We start from the raw sequence: 17,172 nt of genomic DNA on the forward strand, positions 1-17,172 counted from the left end.
TGATAGAAAACTGCACAACCAGTTGGTTTTTTATCTGTTTGTTTTACTGTGAAATGAAAAATCCATCTTGGAACATTATTTTCACATCTTATGTTACATATTTGACAGTAACTTTGATATTCACAAACAACACTATTTAAATGACATACGGTCAGGCTTTTATCAAAAGGAAAAATGGGGGGGAGGGGAATTCCAGCATTTATGAGCCCCAAACAAAGGAGGGTTTGATCTCTAAAAACCGCAAACAGCTATCGACTGACAAGACTGAGGTGTTCAAAAAAGCAACCAGAAAAAAGGCTGCAGACCTGTAATTTGCAGGGGAACAACTTCAATTGAAGAACATGTCAAATCAAGGCCAAAGACTAGCATTGTAATCCTGTTGTGTAATTAAAAAAATATATTCGTTAACGAGGTCAAATTACAAAGTCCTCAACATAATACTGCAAGTGCTCGCTGAGCTTTCAAGCGTAAAAAAAGAAAATAAAAAGTTTTGAGTTTGCTGTTCCAGGTTTTTTTGTTTTGAGGAGTTTCTCCGCTTGTCAATTAATTTTCCATTTTTACACAAACAAGTCATGGGATGTTTATGTCACTGAAACAGGGAATCCTAGTTAGAAGTTATACAAGCCAACAGAGAAAGAAAACAACAAAAAATGTGCTGGATGGGATCATCATTAAAAAATGATTTAAAAAAAAAAAAAAAAAAAGAGACCTTGACACGAACACCTCATGAAATAAACAACACAGCTTTAGTACTACTTTTCAACGTCTTATACAAAGTTAGCTTGATCTAAAAAGCATTAAATATATTTTTACATCACATACATCGAGACGTGTACCATGGCCTAGCAGGAAGTTTTCTCTGGTGCATTGTTTCAAGTTCCCACAGATTCCCCCCACTGCTGGCATTATTGCTTCTGATGAACGTGGAGCTGTGGGATGCAGAAAGAAATGCACCAGAGTCAACTGAACGAGCACATTTAAATCACCTCTGATAGCCACAATTCTGTTAGCATGTTTCACAATCTGCAATGCAAGAGGATAAGGCAGTTCCATTTTTTAAGGCATTGCTGCTTTGAGACATACTGAACCAGAGGACAGAGACATTACCAAGTCAATGTACACGATAAACAATGCATTTCACAGGCAAGTAAGAGCCACGTGAGATCCCAAAAAGATGGGGAAAATGTAAATGGTACTTTTGAGAGTTGGGTTCTTTGTCTGAGAGAATCTCAGTGAGCTACAACCGTCATTTGAGTCTGTTTTCGCAGCCGACCAGGGGTCAGCTCTCAGACTGAGATCAGAGCAGAGCAGTGTGGGTCGCTGTGAACTTCTCTCATTGCTGGTAATTTCCGTAGTGGCCCTGTGGACAGAAAGAGGACACACTCATGTTACTGACCTGTCCTACAGAGATACAGAGAAAGCAACAATTCACAAATCACAACGTGAGTGCAAAAAAACAAAAACAAAAAAACGAAACAAACATCTGGAATATTTTTTCAACCATGTCCTTTAGCAAATCATGATTTATAGCTGCAAGGGCCAGTGTTGACCAGCAGGTGGCAGCATGCTCTCACAACTCGTGAGCTTTAATGTCCAAGTGTAAACCCGAGGTTTCTGCAGCAGCATGGCTGAGGAACGCTGCTTGAGAGTGGACACTACTTTTACGAATTCAGTGCTAGAACACTGATGGAGTTCTCAGCAGGGGTCGAAGTGCATACGGCGGTAAGTGAAATACAACGGACAACAATTTGGAACAACAAATAATTTCAGTCGGATGCATTTATACAAGATTTGACAGTTTCAGGCAAGTAATTCAGTGTAATTGATGGCACAGTTGCCATCCAAAAGAGACTTCCGATCAGAACCAAAAGCTTTGTGCTTTGACGATCTTTTCGCAGACAAAGTTTGCTGTGTTTCTGGACCTCATTATTCAGAATTCGACCCCTGGTTATCAAAAAAAAAAAAAAAAAAAAAAGAAGAGTACAAGGAAGAATATTATTAAGAAAGAAAAGGAGAAAGATGTGGAAAAAGATAAAGACAAAAGAGAGACAGAGGAAACATAACAAATGCAAATTAAGGCTAGGTGGTCAAAAAGTCTAGATTGGAGGTCTTCACAGCAACCATTACCTTTGCTTCTTACAGAGCTAGTCAGGGGTTCAAATCCCTGGGTCTTTATTTCCTCATGTGCCCCTGAATATTCAAAGATAAAGATATCAAAGTGTAGCTGTGGTTCCCACATTAAACCACAGGAAATACAGGGCAACAAAAATATCTCCCTTTAAACACTCAGGCAGTCTGCATCATCACGTTAAAGGAAGAATCCCCTCTAAAAGTCCTCGTATTTCATCATTATAATGACATACCTCAATAGCCGGGATGCACAACTCAAATACACAAGTGGAAACACAGTAGCAACACAAAGAAACCCAGTTGTTCTTATCTGATATCTCCCAATATGGTGGCGGCATGCACAATTAACCACCATGGCTGTTGTTGAGTTTAACTTCACTCACACTGGTCTCTGGTTTTATGCACAAAACATTCAGCTACAGTAATTCAGGCGTCGGGAGACCTGGAAAGAATGTATGAGCGGGTCTCAGCGAGGCGGGTATACTCACCTGGTCGTAGCCGTAGGGACGCTGCTGCTGGCCCTGGGGGGGTCCAGGCTGTGGTGGGCGATAGGCCCCGTACTGCTGGCCCTGCCCCTGAGGATAGTTTGGATACTGTCCTGGGGCACTTTGGGAAGGACCTAAACAATCATTAAGAGCTCACTTTAAAACGACGCACACTTGAAGGTGGAAAACATCACAGCAAAGCAAGCATGAAAAAGGCCACTTGTGCCAGGGTATTTTCCAAATATACTATTTTTTTGTTCCTGACAGGTGGTTGGGTTTTTGTTTTTTACACGTCATCCACATAGATCTTTCGCTCCCATTACAGGGGTCGTTGCTCTGTGCAGGCGGAGCTTCTATCACTCTCCTCACCCAATCAATCTTGGACTCTATCTACTCTGTCCAAACTAGCTCATTATGCTTTGTACAGTATGCTCGATATGCATGATACTGCCGCAGTCTCTGTGCCCCCTGCAGGTGATGGCCACTGCACCAGGAGCTGGATTGTGCTGTCCTGGGGGTCTTGGTGTCATCGCTTTGTCCCACCACCACGCCTAGGACCTGGACTTGTCCTATCGGCAGATTGCTCATCGAGTTCGGCTCTTGCCTTCCAAAGCATGGACACTTACACTCCACATGGACAGCAGCCTTGAATCTATTTCCTCTTCTTTGTGTCTATATCCATTTTGTGAATGCCAGGTTGGTCTGTTTTTCACTCTGTCCTGTCTGCCACCCTGGCTCACTCTGCTCCTTTCTCTCTTTCTCTGTCTCTCCTCTATTATTCACCCCAACTACTCATAGCCAGATGATGGCCCTCTGGAGTCTGGTTCTGCCCTAGGTTTCATCCCACAGGGGAATTTTTCCCTGCCACTGTCGCATCTTGCTTGCTCCGGGGGCCCGGTTGGTTCTCTCTGATTGTATAAAGCGCTTTGAGACGCCATTGGTTGTGATTTAGCGTTGTACAAATAAAGTTGCTGTCCAAGGACGTCAAACCAGGATGAGTTGAAGGGAATAACCTCATAACCTGGCCAATCAGAGGCCTGAGGAAATGGTGGAACTGTCTCAGCAGCAGCAACAGAGGAACAGCACAGGTGGGGGACATGCGTGTGCATTTATCCAGGAGCATGTCAATGATTTGACGAGGAATTTTAAAGCTCATGCTGTTCGGCCAATGGCTGCTATTTTATCTGCCGTTGCTTCCGTGCAGCTGCTTTCACCCTCCCTAAAGAGAAATGTTGACTGAGGTATCCTGTCATCTTCTCTTTTTTCCTTTCTCAAAACTTTTGGTTTAATGATCTCAGGGCGTGTGTGGGCAAAAGGCTCAACTGTAGTTGAAAGGTAAGTTTGTGGGAAAATAGACCCACATTAGAAAACGATGCAGCAAGATGAACTCAAAATGACATGTGAAAATTCCAAAAATACTGTGTTGCCTTGAAACTGGACACCCCCATGTTTTTTTTTCATTCACTAATATGCCACAAGGGGAAAAAAAAACAAATGGATAAGAATGGGGGGGCTGCGATATGTTGCAGCCATTTATTTAGTCTGCTGCCACAGTTGTGCAGTGAATGACAACGACTCAGGATGGAGGCTGGGCAGTCGTTCCCTAATAGTGCAAGACGTCAAGGATTCCAATGGTCTTTATGACAGGAACTATCTTCATTGAAAAAGAAAGAAAGAAAACAGAAGAGGACTGTCAATCAGCCCCTGTGCCATGGTGCTGCTGTCTTGGAGCAGGTGCTGCCATGGACCAATCAGCCAAGCAAAGGCTGATTGCTGCTCCAGTCAAATGAGGCCCACGCAGCATCGTTAGGCGCTGGTAATGTCTTATGTGGTTGAGAATAACCTTGGAGGGGCCTGTGAGAGACAACACACAGACGTGTGTGTGTGTGTGTGTGTGTGTGTGTTCCAGATGGAGTTCACCTCACAGCCTCTGCCTCTCTGCTAGCTCATTACAAACATGAGTTCTAGTTCAGAGGGTGAGTGGGAGAAAGTTCCAAGAAGGGAAAAAGGGACGGTGGGGGATAGGAGACTAAATAGAATGCAGGAGCTTTAATGTTGCTGCACATGGACGTTTTTTTAAGAACCCTCATTTAGAGTAGTTGAAAATCAGCACCGTGGGCTCATTACCTATATGTTCACAAAGGATAGGAGGCTCTTAATAAGCATATTCATTTTTTCCTGAATAGAATTTAATAAAGACGCACTGAACTGTGCTTTGTTTTCTGTTGGCTGTGTGTTCATCATGCTTTTATGTGTCTTGCTAGATGTCATTTGTCTGCAACAGTGCTGTCAAAAAGCTGTTGTGTTCTGTACAATAAGGCCATCTTAATAATGTGCCACATTATCCCGCTTTTTAAATGGTAAATGCTATACAGCTTTCCTAGTCTAAAGTTTTACTTTCAGAGTCATTTTTGTTGTTCACTGTATTTGAAAATCCCCATCACTACTGACACAGTACATCAAACTGGCCTGGGACCTCAGCCATGACATTACATACAAAGACTTTACAACCAGGTCAGTGTTGCAGTTTAGTGTGATAAGTGGCTGTAAAGTGAAAATAAAAAAGAAGCACCAACTATCACCTAATAAGTGCTGCTGTTCTCTTTGAACTACTGCGTGCATCAACTGCACTTTCATTTATCTTCTTCAGGACTACAGTTGAAAATAAGCCATAATGGCTTAACTACACCCTCACAGAAATGTGATTAATGAGCCTCGTCCCTGTAACCTCAACCTGCATCAAAAAACATACAAAAAGACAAACTAAATATGTGATTCATATGATTCACAGCAGTTTAAATTACATTTCTCAACTCTGTATGGCTGTGAACAACCTACACACACCTTCCCCATCATTAATGCGAGTCCCTTGCGTATAATAACCATGAGCACCTTGCCAAAGTGCCATTAAGTAAGAGGCACCAGCAGAAGTGCCAATGTGCTGCCAGTTGCGTCCTTCAACAAAATTTCTCCCGGCCCGTTCTCCAATCGCCAATCCATTCATTAAGGCGGTCCTTTAATGCTCTGTTATTGATGGTGCCCTTACACCCACCTGGCACGCTGACACAACTAAGGAGCAGTCATCACTAACGCTGCTATCTTCTGAGTTACTCTGCAGCACTGACTTAGAGAAATAAATAAATGAGCACAAGATGAAAGTCAGCGAGAGCTCAGAGTGCCTCCTACTGGTAGAAACACGCACTTACTCCAATAAACCCAACTCACCGTAACCCTGCTGCTGCGGTGGGTAGCCCTGCTGACCTGGGTACTGCTGTTGAGGCGGGTAGCCCTGCTGCTGAGGAGGGCCTTGCTGGTAGGCTTCCTGCTGCTGGCCGTACTGGGCAGTTCCTAATCAGGGAGTAACGGCAAGAAACGTGAGACTGATGTTGAGAACAGCGTAAGAGCACAAAGAGGCGGACAGACAAGGACACGGCACCAAACACAGCAAAACATCTCATCACTGTGAGCATGCGCTTTTCAGAGACACCTTAGCGGCAACATATCTGGTGCCAGAAGTTGGGTTTAACATATTAACATAAGGTTTAGGAACCAAATGAACAGTATTTTATAGTGAACTGTACATGGTGTAGTGGTGCAGACATTGAGGTGTGAATAAGTTCAGTCACCGGTGTGATTTTCAAACATACAGTGAGTTAATAAAAAAGTTAATCGTTTGAAAAAAAAAGAAAAAAAAAAAAAAAAAAAAAAGGAAAAAGAAACATGAAAACACATTTGGACATTTTCATTCCTGCACATTACAGAAGGCATCACAATACACAATGAATTGCTCACAATGTCGTTGAGGACTGATGACCCATAACAAAACTTCAATCAGTGAAATGCACAGAGGCTAGTTTCAGACGTATGTAACCAGCACCCATTACAGTTTTATATAGTTTATTATTGTTTTTATTTGCAGACAGGCTTTAACATGGAGAACAGAAAAACACAAATGAGAGGTGAAAAATAGAAATATTGTCATGAGCAGGAAAACAACAAAACAACAAATGAATAAATGTTAATTGGTCAAAGAAAGAAGAGTTGTTTTTTAGTACTGTGAGCCACTATAGAGTCCCATTAGCTACCTGAGACACCTGCTGTTGAGAAGCCACAGATCAATATGAAAGCTACTGGCAGCTAGAGATGGACTTGGCTATAGCCTCACTCTTTTGAAACTTTGATCACAACAAATTGTCTCCATTCCTCTGAGGTCAGCCTGGGTGCACAATAAGCTGCATGAGATGAGTGCTAACACACATTCAGAGCCAACGCTACAAAAAACACCCACTACACCTGGCTATGAGTAAGAGTATTCCCGAAGACTCTGTCCCTGACTTTCCTCTTTCCCAGACTGTATACACAGTCGATTCCTCTCAAAAATTAAGGCACATTTTTATGAGCCCAAAGTGACTTTTGATTTCCCAGAAAATAATGAAGAAACTGAAAATCTGATTTTCTCACAGTCTCTTTGCATCATTTGTGTTTTAACACGACTCCTGGGTTCTGTTTACTTCTGTTCTCCAAGCGCCTGGAGGGTATTCCTACCTTCTGAGGCTCCCTGTCCTGCGTGACTGTACTGGTCCCCATAGTAGTCTTCCTGCCCTGGATACTGCTGAGGGGGTCCTACATACACATACACACAACATACACACAAGTAGATTCAAGGTGTTGTTGGAAGTGGTTGTGTGAGGGGAGAGATGATGGACTCCTTGCTCCCTAGTTCTTCACAGAGAACTTTCCTTTTGGTTCACTTTAGTAACCTTCTGATTGGAGCTTTAATGTTACATGTTTAGTCACCAGGGTCTATAGTGGACAAAGGGGAAACTAGGAGAAACAAGAGTAAGAAAAGTGAGGGAGTTGGTTGGAGAGAAGAAAGGCCGACATTCACAACTTGCACACGGCAGACACACCGACAGGTATACCTTGCTGCGGGGGTCTGTAAGGGGGCATTGGCCTCTGTCCCATCACATGGTTCCCTTGGTTGACCTGCCCCATCATGCTCATTGGGTTCTGCTGTCCTTGGTAATGTTGTCCTGCACCACCAGGAGGCATGTTATACTGCTGGGAGGGAGGCTGCTGGTGCATCATGGGTCCTGTTGGGCACCGTAGAGGGAAAGAAAACCACACATACACAAAAAACTCTCTAAAACTGCAATAAAATTTTTTTTTAAAAAAAGACGCATTGCAAAACAACTCCCAGCAAGAGCAAGGGATGTGTTGTGGGGGGGAAAGGAAGCAACATTAGCAATAGAAGAGCAACAAATGAGTGGTTTCACCTTGATTTGGCTGCATGTTCATGTTTGGCCGGGGCCCATAGTTTCCCATGGGCTGCCCCTGGGTCATGTTCATTTGGTTCTGAGCTGGCATGCCCTGTGAAGACGGGACGGTGTGATTGTAGCCACCCATGGAGCCGTGGCTGCTGGGGGGCATATTCATAGAGCCACTGGGCATGTTTGGGGGCTGGTTGGGGCCTGGACCGGGACCTTGCATGGGCATATGATTTGGCCCTGGAAAATAGCAGGAAGAAAAACAAGTGACTACAAATCAAAGCACACATAAATATTAATCTCACGTACAGACGACCTGTGGCCTACAAATTCAATCGGCGTCTTGTTGTTGACAGATGACGTTTTAGGCTGATTTTTTTCTTCATGACCAGCATGCATTCATTAGGGAAAAATGACACAGTGTGCATTGTTTGTGCAACTGTTACTGAATTTAACAAAAGAAAGCAAGACAAAAAAAAACACTGTCAGTGAGTGCAAGTCCTGGACCAGCAGAGCTGGCATAAAGATGACGTCATCGTTCAGTAACACCGTCCTCCCTCACAGTTCTGTGGTGTTGCTAGGCAACACAAGTGAGGCAAAGACTGGGGGAAAGGAGGAGAAAGAAGAAGAGAGGGAAAACAAAAAGTGGGGATTTTAGGGGTCAGGCTGGGGAGAGAGGCGTCCACTCACCTGGCATTTGCCCATTCATCTGATTGGGTATGTGTGGTGCTGGAGGCCCACTGCTGACCATGCCCTCAGAGGGCATGCTGTGACCATGGGGAGGCTGAGGAGGAGGTCCACTTTGGTTCATCCCTCCAGGGCCCATGGGCATGTTCTGAGTGGGAGGCTGCAGGAACCAAAGACATGTTGACGGAAGGAAAATGAAACAAACAAGGGAAACCGAGAAAACAAACAAACATTGATAATCACTAATTAATGAAGAGTGTCGTTCAAAAACCAACAAAAACATGTTGGCCACAAAACATGGACATTCAGAGTTTTAACAAATTTATAGAACTAACTACCAAGTATCCTTTACATTGTTATTAAGATTTCTGATAAACTGCATTGCAAATAACAGGAAGAAACACGGCATAAAAAGTTCATTACAACTGCAACAGTGACGCAAGCCAAAACCACACAGAGTTCATACAAATTCCGAAACCAATACCACCATAACAAGCACTGTATAGACATTTGCATATGACTAGAGAGTGCTCAGAACTACTTTAGGTAATGTCTCTTAATTGAGGTCCCTCTCAGGTGTGTTTCTATTAAGGTGGTCAAAGGGAGCTGGGGGGAAATTTGACTCATTCAAAACTCACACAATTGACCGATACTCACAGCTGGGAGGAGGGACTGCATGTTTTGATTGGAGTCTGCTATCGTTGCCAGGTACACCAAATTTCTGTGAAGCATTTGTTGATACCTGACCGAGAGAGAGAGAGAGAGAGAGAGAGGGGGAGGAGAGAGAGAGAGAGAGAGAGAGAGAGAGAGAGAGAGAGAGAGAGAGAGAGAGAGAGAGAGAGAGACCAAGTCAAAAATGATTTAAGAAAATATAGATACTGTAAAGGGGTAAATGGGGAGCAGATTCCAGATCCCGATTACTCACTGTGAACATTCTGCAGTTTTTCCTTTACTCTGGAAGTCCATTATACACTGGATGAGCTGGTTATTTTCGTCAAGCAGCTGCAGGGTGAACGTCAATCATTTACCAACACTAATACAATTTATGAAATGGCTTATAGTAGTTACTACTATACAGAAACAATTAATTACTTTATGAAGACAGCTTAACTTTGGTAAGTCGTGTGCTTGCTGGTAGTGCGTTTTTGTTACATGTGAGAGTGCGTTAGGCGCTAACAATAGACGCGTCTTGCTAGCTAGCTGTCCTTAGCAACTGAAAGAAAGGCCTTTATTAATTTGAAATACCCCCACAGTAGCCCAGTCAATTTACATTAGCTACGTCGACAATACGTGGCGTTCGGGCTCCAGAGACTTTCAAATTCGCCGCCTTTTGACCCTGTAAAATCATGCCCGACCTACATTCGGTCAGTCTTGCATGGGCACTCTTACAATGATGCCTCAACGGTTAGCGTAGCCTGATGCTAGCTAGCCTCCATTCTGAGACGCGCTAAAGAGATGAATTACCTTTTGAATTCCAGCGGGCGTTATATCACTCTTCCCGCGTTGCCTGTGAGGTGCAAACGCCACCGACATGGTGATACAGTATGGCAATAAAAGGAACTAGAGCATACAATTGAAATTTAACAAACACCGTTAGCAAGTCGGTAGAACTCAGACCAAACAGTTCAGAAGAAGAGGATGAAATTTTGTAATGCAGTGGTCCGTTGCAGGGGTGAGGCTGCGTACGAGAAAAAAAATGTCGACGTAAATCACAGTTCATTTTGAGAGTACGATGATACGTAGTTTTACAAGTAACACAAGGTCAACAATGACATTTTCGCAATTTAGATTACACATTAATAAATACCGGTACTTTATACTAAATTAATTAGTGAGCTTCCCATTTGTGATACAATGGAACAGTCCAGAGTAGTCCAATTTGGCCACAGGAAATAAATGTCTAAACACAAGTGAAGCGTATTTCTATTATTTTAAGCTAACCTCGCCACATACTAAAGTTGGTGTTGAAAAATGATGGGACTTGTGAATGTTTATTATATTATTTATATAGTAACAGTCCACAACATGACTCAAACCTTTTTTTATACTAACCCACAAACAATTAAAAAAAAAAGCAGGTTTCAGGAAAATATAGTTGATCAGTATTAATTCTGTTTTATTCCAAGATTGTCACACAGAGCACTTAAGTGAATCATAATGTAGTTATTCTAATTATTGTGACACAAGTAATTTTCTGCGGACAAGCCATTTGGTTTGCCCCGGGTCACAGTTCACGCGCATGCGCCCTTTCCGCCACACGTTAGCTCAACATATTTTGCGCCTACTAACTAGCTGAATCATTTGGTGGAAGTGTCTCTCTTTTTTTGTAACTTTACTTGTATCACAGTATAATGGCAGCAAGATATGATAGAGCCATTACTGTATTTTCTCCTGATGGCCATCTCTTTCAAGTAGAGTATGCGCAGGAAGCTGTAAAGAAAGGTTCCACAGCGGTAAGTCCTTAAATGAAACTAACGTTCGTGCTAACAATAGCAAACGTCAGCTAGCCAACCAACTAAGCTAACAACTAGCAAGCGCTCTTCTAAGTTAAGTATTCGGCTGAAAAAACAAATTCATGACTGCGCTTTATGTATTTAGAGTATTTGTCTATTTCATTTCCCCTTGTTATGAAACCGATCTCACTAAAAATTTTAACGCTTAAAGAGATTGGAACTACACCGCATTTTGTCGCTGTGTCACTCTATAAGAGTTTCGGTTTCACTCTTTAAATGCTAAAGATGTGTTTTTCGTTCAACTTGCACATTATATTTCCATTGTCCTTTAAACACTGCAAGTGTGGGTAATTATCGTAACTTGCTGAATTTAGTGGTGAATTATTTTGAAGTTTCAACTTCCTGTCAGTTCACATCAAGCAACTCTTTCAAACATCTCACACGTCTTAGGGCCTAAGACTAAGGTTTATGTAAAGGCCTACGACTTGGGCCTTTGCATAAATGAAATTTTCCCTTTTCAGTTGATTAATCTTAAAAATTCTATGCTTCCCCCCCAACTCATTTGTCATAAAGGTTGGAATCCGAGGGAAAGACATCGTTGTCCTTGGTGTGGAAAAGAAGTCTGTTGCAAAGCTGCAGGAGGAAAGGACTGTACGGAAGATATGTGCCCTCGACGAGCATGTCTGCATGGCATTTGCAGGTAACTGAAAAGAGAGAAAATTCTGACTGAATACTGTATTTGTTTATTTCTGCATGCCACAATGTAAAGCTCTCACCGTCACCACTGCTCGTAATATAAATTGTTTTTATGTTCAGGATTTTCAAAATGCTTTGCTTTATGTTGCACAGCAAGGTAACCCCTGTCATTTCTCTTAAGGTCTGACAGCTGACGCTCGTATTGTGATAAATAGAGCTCGTGTTGAGTGCCAGAGCCACAGGCTAACTGTTGAGGACCCAGTCACAGTGGAGTACATCACACGCTACATAGCGACACTGAAACAGGTATTGCTTTCATTGTTCCTACTTATCATGTTTAATTTAGGAGATTGTATCTCTTAAATTAACTCGGGTAAAAATTAAATAAAAATAAAAAAGAAATCCTATTAAAGAGTAAATATGTCTGTGCTGCTTGAGAATAATTTGTGCATATCTTTCACTTCTGTAGCGCTACACCCAAAGCAACGGGCGCAGGCCTTTCGGAATCTCCGCACTAATCGTAGGCTTTGACTACGATGGAACTCCCAGGCTGTACCAGACAGACCCTTCAGGAACCTACCACGCCTGGAAGGCAAGTCATGATCGTTTTTATACATTACTTTAATATATATTACTGCATATTATAAATGTATTCCATTATTGCCGACTCTAGGTTTTAGTAGTGTGGAGCCGAGTGATTAATTCAGTTTGTTTTTGTCTTTGGGGGGAAAAACAGGCAAATGCAATTGGCCGTAGTGCAAAAACGGTGAGGGAATTCCTGGAGAAGAACTACACAGATGAAGCCATTGCCGGTGACAACGAGGCGATCAAGTTGGCTATCAAAGCCTTGCTTGAGGTGAGGTTGCACCACCTTTGTTGCTGTTCAGTCTTTCTTAAATCAGATTGTGGCATGCCAGAACCCAAATCCACTGGCGTTTAAGAACAGCTTTCTAAATGAAATTTAACCCCTTTGGTGGCTGGCAAAGCTGAGCACACTGTGACAGTGTGTGTGTTTCCCTGTGTAAATATATATATATATTTTTTAAAGAATGTCGACTGTAGGTGTGTAACTTTCACTGTGATTTTGTGGCATCAGTGTAGAAAAAGAGGAAGTTTCATTTTGGTCCACAGTATTGAGGCACTGGCACATGTGGACAGTGACAGTGCAAAGATGCTTCTGTACTGTAACTGATGCATACCTGTAGCACTTTATTGACCGTGCTATAACATTGCAACTCAGTCATTGTTTCATAAAATGATCGTGCTGTGGACTTCAATATCATTAGATTTTGGGGTTTTTGTATTCTTGAAAATAAGTCACAAACATGGAATAGTCACACTATCAGAATCACAACAATAAAAAAACAGTCTACATGTGACTACAGTTGTGTGATTCCAGTATTGGCCAAGTTTATTGTTTGTTGTCATTTGTCACTGACAGTAGTTGCTCTATCACAGGTTGTCCAGTCAGGAGGAAAGAACATTGAACTTGCTGTCATCAGAAGAAATCAGCCTCTGAAGGTGATTGATTGCAATGCACTTGATGTCATTAAACATCCCTGTTTTTAGGCTTGTTGATTGAAGACAGATACTCACTTCCTGGTTGTTTGCAGATTTTGGAGTCCAAGGAAATCGAGACTCTGGTGGCTGAGATAGAGAAAGAGAAGGAGGAAGAGGCGGAGAAGAAGAAGCAGAAGAAGTCCACTTGAGGCAGTTCACCAAGAGCTTTTCTTTAACACACTTGGATGATTATAGAATATCGGAGCTGCAAACAGGACGTACTCATTTATTTCTTCACAAAGATCTAAATCATAACTTGAGATCTGTTTTCCCTTGTCAGGTGTCTCAGAAAGGTCTCTCATTAATACCATTCCTACAAAGAATATTTATCCATAACATAGTTCTAGGAAGATGGCGGGTGTCTTAAAGCACATTCTTAAATCTCAAATTATGGTTTAGATCTTGTGGCTTACAGGAAGTTTTATAGCGCTCACCAAACTGCTCTGATGGTGAGGAATCACAAATGTTGAAATAAAAAAAAAACAACTGTTTAAAAAAAATGAAACTCAATACCCAATAAACGTTGATTTGTTTGTAGCATGGGCTTTGTTATTCATGAAACAAGATTTTTCTTCTTTTTAAACACTTGTACCAAATAGCCTTAGCATCTGAGTGTAGGTGGGCGAGGGTTAAAGAAGATTGGAAGGATTCTTCCTCCTCTCGATATTGATTGTCCTACTGCAAAGCAGGTACTGTGGTGAGGATAACTACTAGCTAAAACACCACCGGCGGCTGTATAGTGTGTGTGGCTATAAAGTGCAATAGTTTTCATTCATCAGCATCCTGTCGCGCTGACCCGGAATGGCAGTGGAGGAGGACTGTGTTTGATTGCCTTATAAAGCGCTCACCTCTCCCTCAGTCATTTAAAACAAATTAGTGGTGAGCCAATGAAGTGTCTAATGGTGGCCCAGCAACAAAAAAAAAACACCACCACCTTTTTTTTGCCTGTCCCCCCCCCCCCCCTTTTTTTTTTTTCACCCTAAATTCGCTTATCAAGCAACTGCTGCTCTGAATTCTCAACGACACAATTATGGCCGGCGGTGTGGTAGGGCTGCTTAATGGGATCCTGGCCTCAGACCCCAGTGGGAACTTTCAGTGACTTTAATCTGAAGCCCTTTGAAAAGTTGTGCTGTGCTGCGCTGGAGAGCCCCCGGGGGTTCCCTCTGACTCTCAAGCAAAGACATAATGGTGAATGGTAAAGTCCTTCATTTAGAGTCATCTCCTCAAGCCAGGATTTCCAGAGTCGGTGCCCCGGCTGCCTTGACTGGAGCGATTGCACTTTGTCCGCAATTTGTCTTGTTTGTGAGTCTTACAGGACACTGTTTGGCTTGATGTCCGAGGATCAATTAATCCTATGATGTTACATCGCGCATGTGCCCTCTTTAAATAGTGGCAGGCCGCAGAAGTGCTCACTCTGCAGCACCCAGCAAAGATACTGCTACTGTTTTCCACGAGATGATTTGAATCCGCTGAGCGAAATAGGTAAAACTATAATGAACTTTCCTCCCGGGTAATCCCCCAGCAACAGGGTTTATCTGATCCGTCTCGTCAATAGGAGCCGCGGCAGCACTATTATTCCGCACTCCCAGTCTTTTGAACTGCTTATGGGCAAGTTTTCTTTTTCTTTCTTCCCTTTTCTTTCTGCCAGCATTGTTGTTGCCCATAATCAGCGGTACTGTGCCCTAGGACACAGTCCATCTCTCTCTCATCGCTGGCTGCTGCTCATCATTAATGCAGAAAATAATGGCTTCACCAGGGGTCATCGACGGCGCTGCGACGCCCGAGGACATGTACTCTCCGAGCAAGAATGCACACTGCTGCGGGCTGTCGACTGAGTGCATTGTTTGTATGCACGCGCGCGCGCACTCACACACATACCCAGGAAAGAGGACTGGCTTACTGCACGTACACGCGGAAAACACTATTCATGAGAGCACACAGCAACAGATTTTTTTATTTTTTTTTTTAAAAGAAGCAGTGTTGGGGTGGTGGATCTTGATCAGCCGTGCACATACAGCCCACCACCGTGGACATACAGCCCACCGCCGTACGTTCTCACGTCATGGTTAAAAACGTAGAGGAAAGAGTAATCGGGGACGATTTGGCCGTGTCCCGGCCTGCTTGCTGACACCGTCCGTTCGACCCAGCGTCCCGCCATCTCCATCACTCTTGTCTCACCCGCCCAATTCCAACTCACATTTCACTTTGAGGATCTATTTTTTGTCATTCTAATGTGCCACCCTGTGGCTGTACTCCAAAGTATGCCCCTCCTGGGATGTTTAAAATTTGTCAGCGCAGAATGTCCTACGGTCCAAATAAGGCAACTGCTTCAAGGGTAAAAGTGCGTGCGTGCGCGCGCGCGCGCGCGCACACACACACACACACACACACACACACATTCCACATTTGCATCCCCAGGGGCTGAAGGTTACATTAGCCTTCTATTAAGACACGCCCGTGCACACACACACACACACACACACACACACACACACACACACACACACACACACACACACACCGTCTACTGCTTGTGAGAGAGAGCCAAGGTGCTATCACCTCCTACCAGCAGAGCGCAGTGTTGCATAAAAGCAGCGCTCCCATCCTATCACTGACATCTTCCGTCTTTCTTTTGCTCCCACAGATTGACAGCGTGACTCCTCTGGCTCAGCGCGAGCACAAAATCCAGTGCACGGGCTCGCTGATATTTTGCCGGGCTCCCGTGCCGTAGCGCGGACAGCCACAGATCCTCTCTGAACAATTTGATCTGTCTGGGGAGAGTTGTTTTTGCTTGAAATTGTCAGATGAAGAAAAAAAGAAAAAAAAGAAGCAAAATAGCGTTGTGACCTCAAGCGGTGGCCAAGCTGTCAAAGTGTGTTGGGTCACAAAAGGCTACGTTCTCAACACTGTCCCTTTTCTGCTTGTCATGTGTCGACAGTTACACACTATTTGTGTATTCGGAGGAGAAGGGGCCGCCTCCTCCTCTTTTTGCCCTGTGGGCCCTTCCAGCAGTACCAAGTAAAGTTTGGGCATATCGGTGTGCCGGCTTACATATCCATAAGCGATCCAAATATGTTTCTTTTAATGTTCTCTTTTAACTTATAGCCGCAGGGCGGCATTTTTGAATATCATTCTATTATCTCATATCCCACATCTCATCTTCTGTGTCCTTAAATCTCTCCCCTCCCCTCCCTTCCTCTCCCTCTCTCTCCCCTGCGCTCACACACGGGACACATAGCACATCTTGATTTTAGCCAGTTTTCTTTTTCTTTCTTTCTTTTTTTTTTCCCAAAGCCAGTCTCCACTCTTATCACCATCATACACAGCAGAATATAACGTTTAGTAACATATACCTCTGTCAGTTTTTTAGAAATATATTTTTGTTTAAATCCATTTGCTGCCCGGAGAAAGGTGCTGCAACACTAACTGTCTGCAGGGCGGCACTGAAAGCATGGTTTTGAGTTACCCCACAGGAGTTGCCTGCAAGGAAGGGTTTTGTTTCACGGGAGAAAACAAATGCATCCTTCCCTGATCGAAAGTAGACACCACCGGGCCACAAAGAGTGGACGAGGGCCGGGGAGGGCATTGAGAGAAGGAGAGGAGGGAGATGGCAAGAGTGCAAGGAAGAGGCAAAAAAACGGGACAGGCAGAGCTAAAATAAACAATTCCCAGGATGCTGCGGGCCGAAAGCAAATGGCCCCGGGGCTCCGTGGCCTCTCAGGGCCCTGGCAGAAGCCAGTCACACACATCACATAGCATTACTCGGGATGGGGTTACAGGAAAATGTCAGCCGACGCATAAGGAGGAACCATCAGCCCATAGGATAATTCGATTGCCTGAGGGAGGTGCAATCTTGCATTCCCACGATTCCTCTCTTTCCACCCACACCCTCTT

The 17,172-nt window shown here is 43.5% G+C and overlaps 2 protein-coding genes across 8 annotated transcripts; one reads left to right on the top strand and one right to left on the bottom strand.

Moving 5' to 3' along the window:
* Nucleotides 1-1,195: 1,195 nt before the first annotated feature.
* Nucleotides 1,196-10,236, bottom strand: ss18 (SS18 subunit of BAF chromatin remodeling complex). 7 transcript variants are annotated; one of them, XM_076021465.1, is made up of 11 exons: nt 9,840-9,957; nt 9,495-9,571; nt 9,227-9,311; nt 8,573-8,729; nt 7,892-8,122; nt 7,538-7,708; nt 7,161-7,238; nt 5,841-5,963; nt 2,619-2,749; nt 2,128-2,190; nt 1,222-1,360 (listed from the first exon to the last, which is right to left on the bottom strand). In XM_076021465.1, the coding sequence occupies exons 1-10, from the start codon at nt 9,915-9,917 to the stop codon at nt 2,173-2,175; spliced, it is 1,149 nt and encodes a 382-aa protein (XP_075877580.1). In that variant the 5' UTR covers nt 9,918-9,957; the 3' UTR covers nt 1,222-1,360; nt 2,128-2,172. The 7 variants fall into 7 exon arrangements, 4 of the variants coding, with proteins under 4 accessions (XP_075877578.1, XP_075877577.1, XP_075877581.1 ...); XM_076021463.1 differs by lacking the exons at nt 2,128-2,190; nt 9,840-9,957 and adding an exon at nt 10,034-10,235 and having other exon boundaries at nt 1,196-1,360; XM_076021462.1 differs by lacking the exon at nt 2,128-2,190 and having other exon boundaries at nt 1,196-1,360; nt 9,840-9,958.
* A 585-nt stretch (nt 10,237-10,821) lies between these two features.
* psma8 (proteasome 20S subunit alpha 8) lies at nt 10,822-13,815 on the top strand. Its single transcript, XM_076021467.1, has 7 exons — nt 10,822-11,022; nt 11,596-11,722; nt 11,900-12,024; nt 12,188-12,310; nt 12,455-12,574; nt 13,177-13,239; nt 13,332-13,815. The coding sequence occupies exons 1-7, from the start codon at nt 10,921-10,923 to the stop codon at nt 13,425-13,427; spliced, it is 756 nt and encodes a 251-aa protein (XP_075877582.1). The 5' UTR covers nt 10,822-10,920; the 3' UTR covers nt 13,428-13,815.
* The last annotated feature ends 3,357 nt before the right edge of the window (nt 13,816-17,172 follow it).

This window comes from Nelusetta ayraudi, unplaced genomic scaffold (assembly GCF_046127955.1).
Source record: "Nelusetta ayraudi isolate G7.1 ecotype Tasmania unplaced genomic scaffold, CSIRO-AGI_Nayr_v1 ptg000011l, whole genome shotgun sequence".
NCBI classification, from domain to species: Eukaryota; Metazoa; Chordata; class Actinopteri; order Tetraodontiformes; family Monacanthidae; genus Nelusetta; species Nelusetta ayraudi.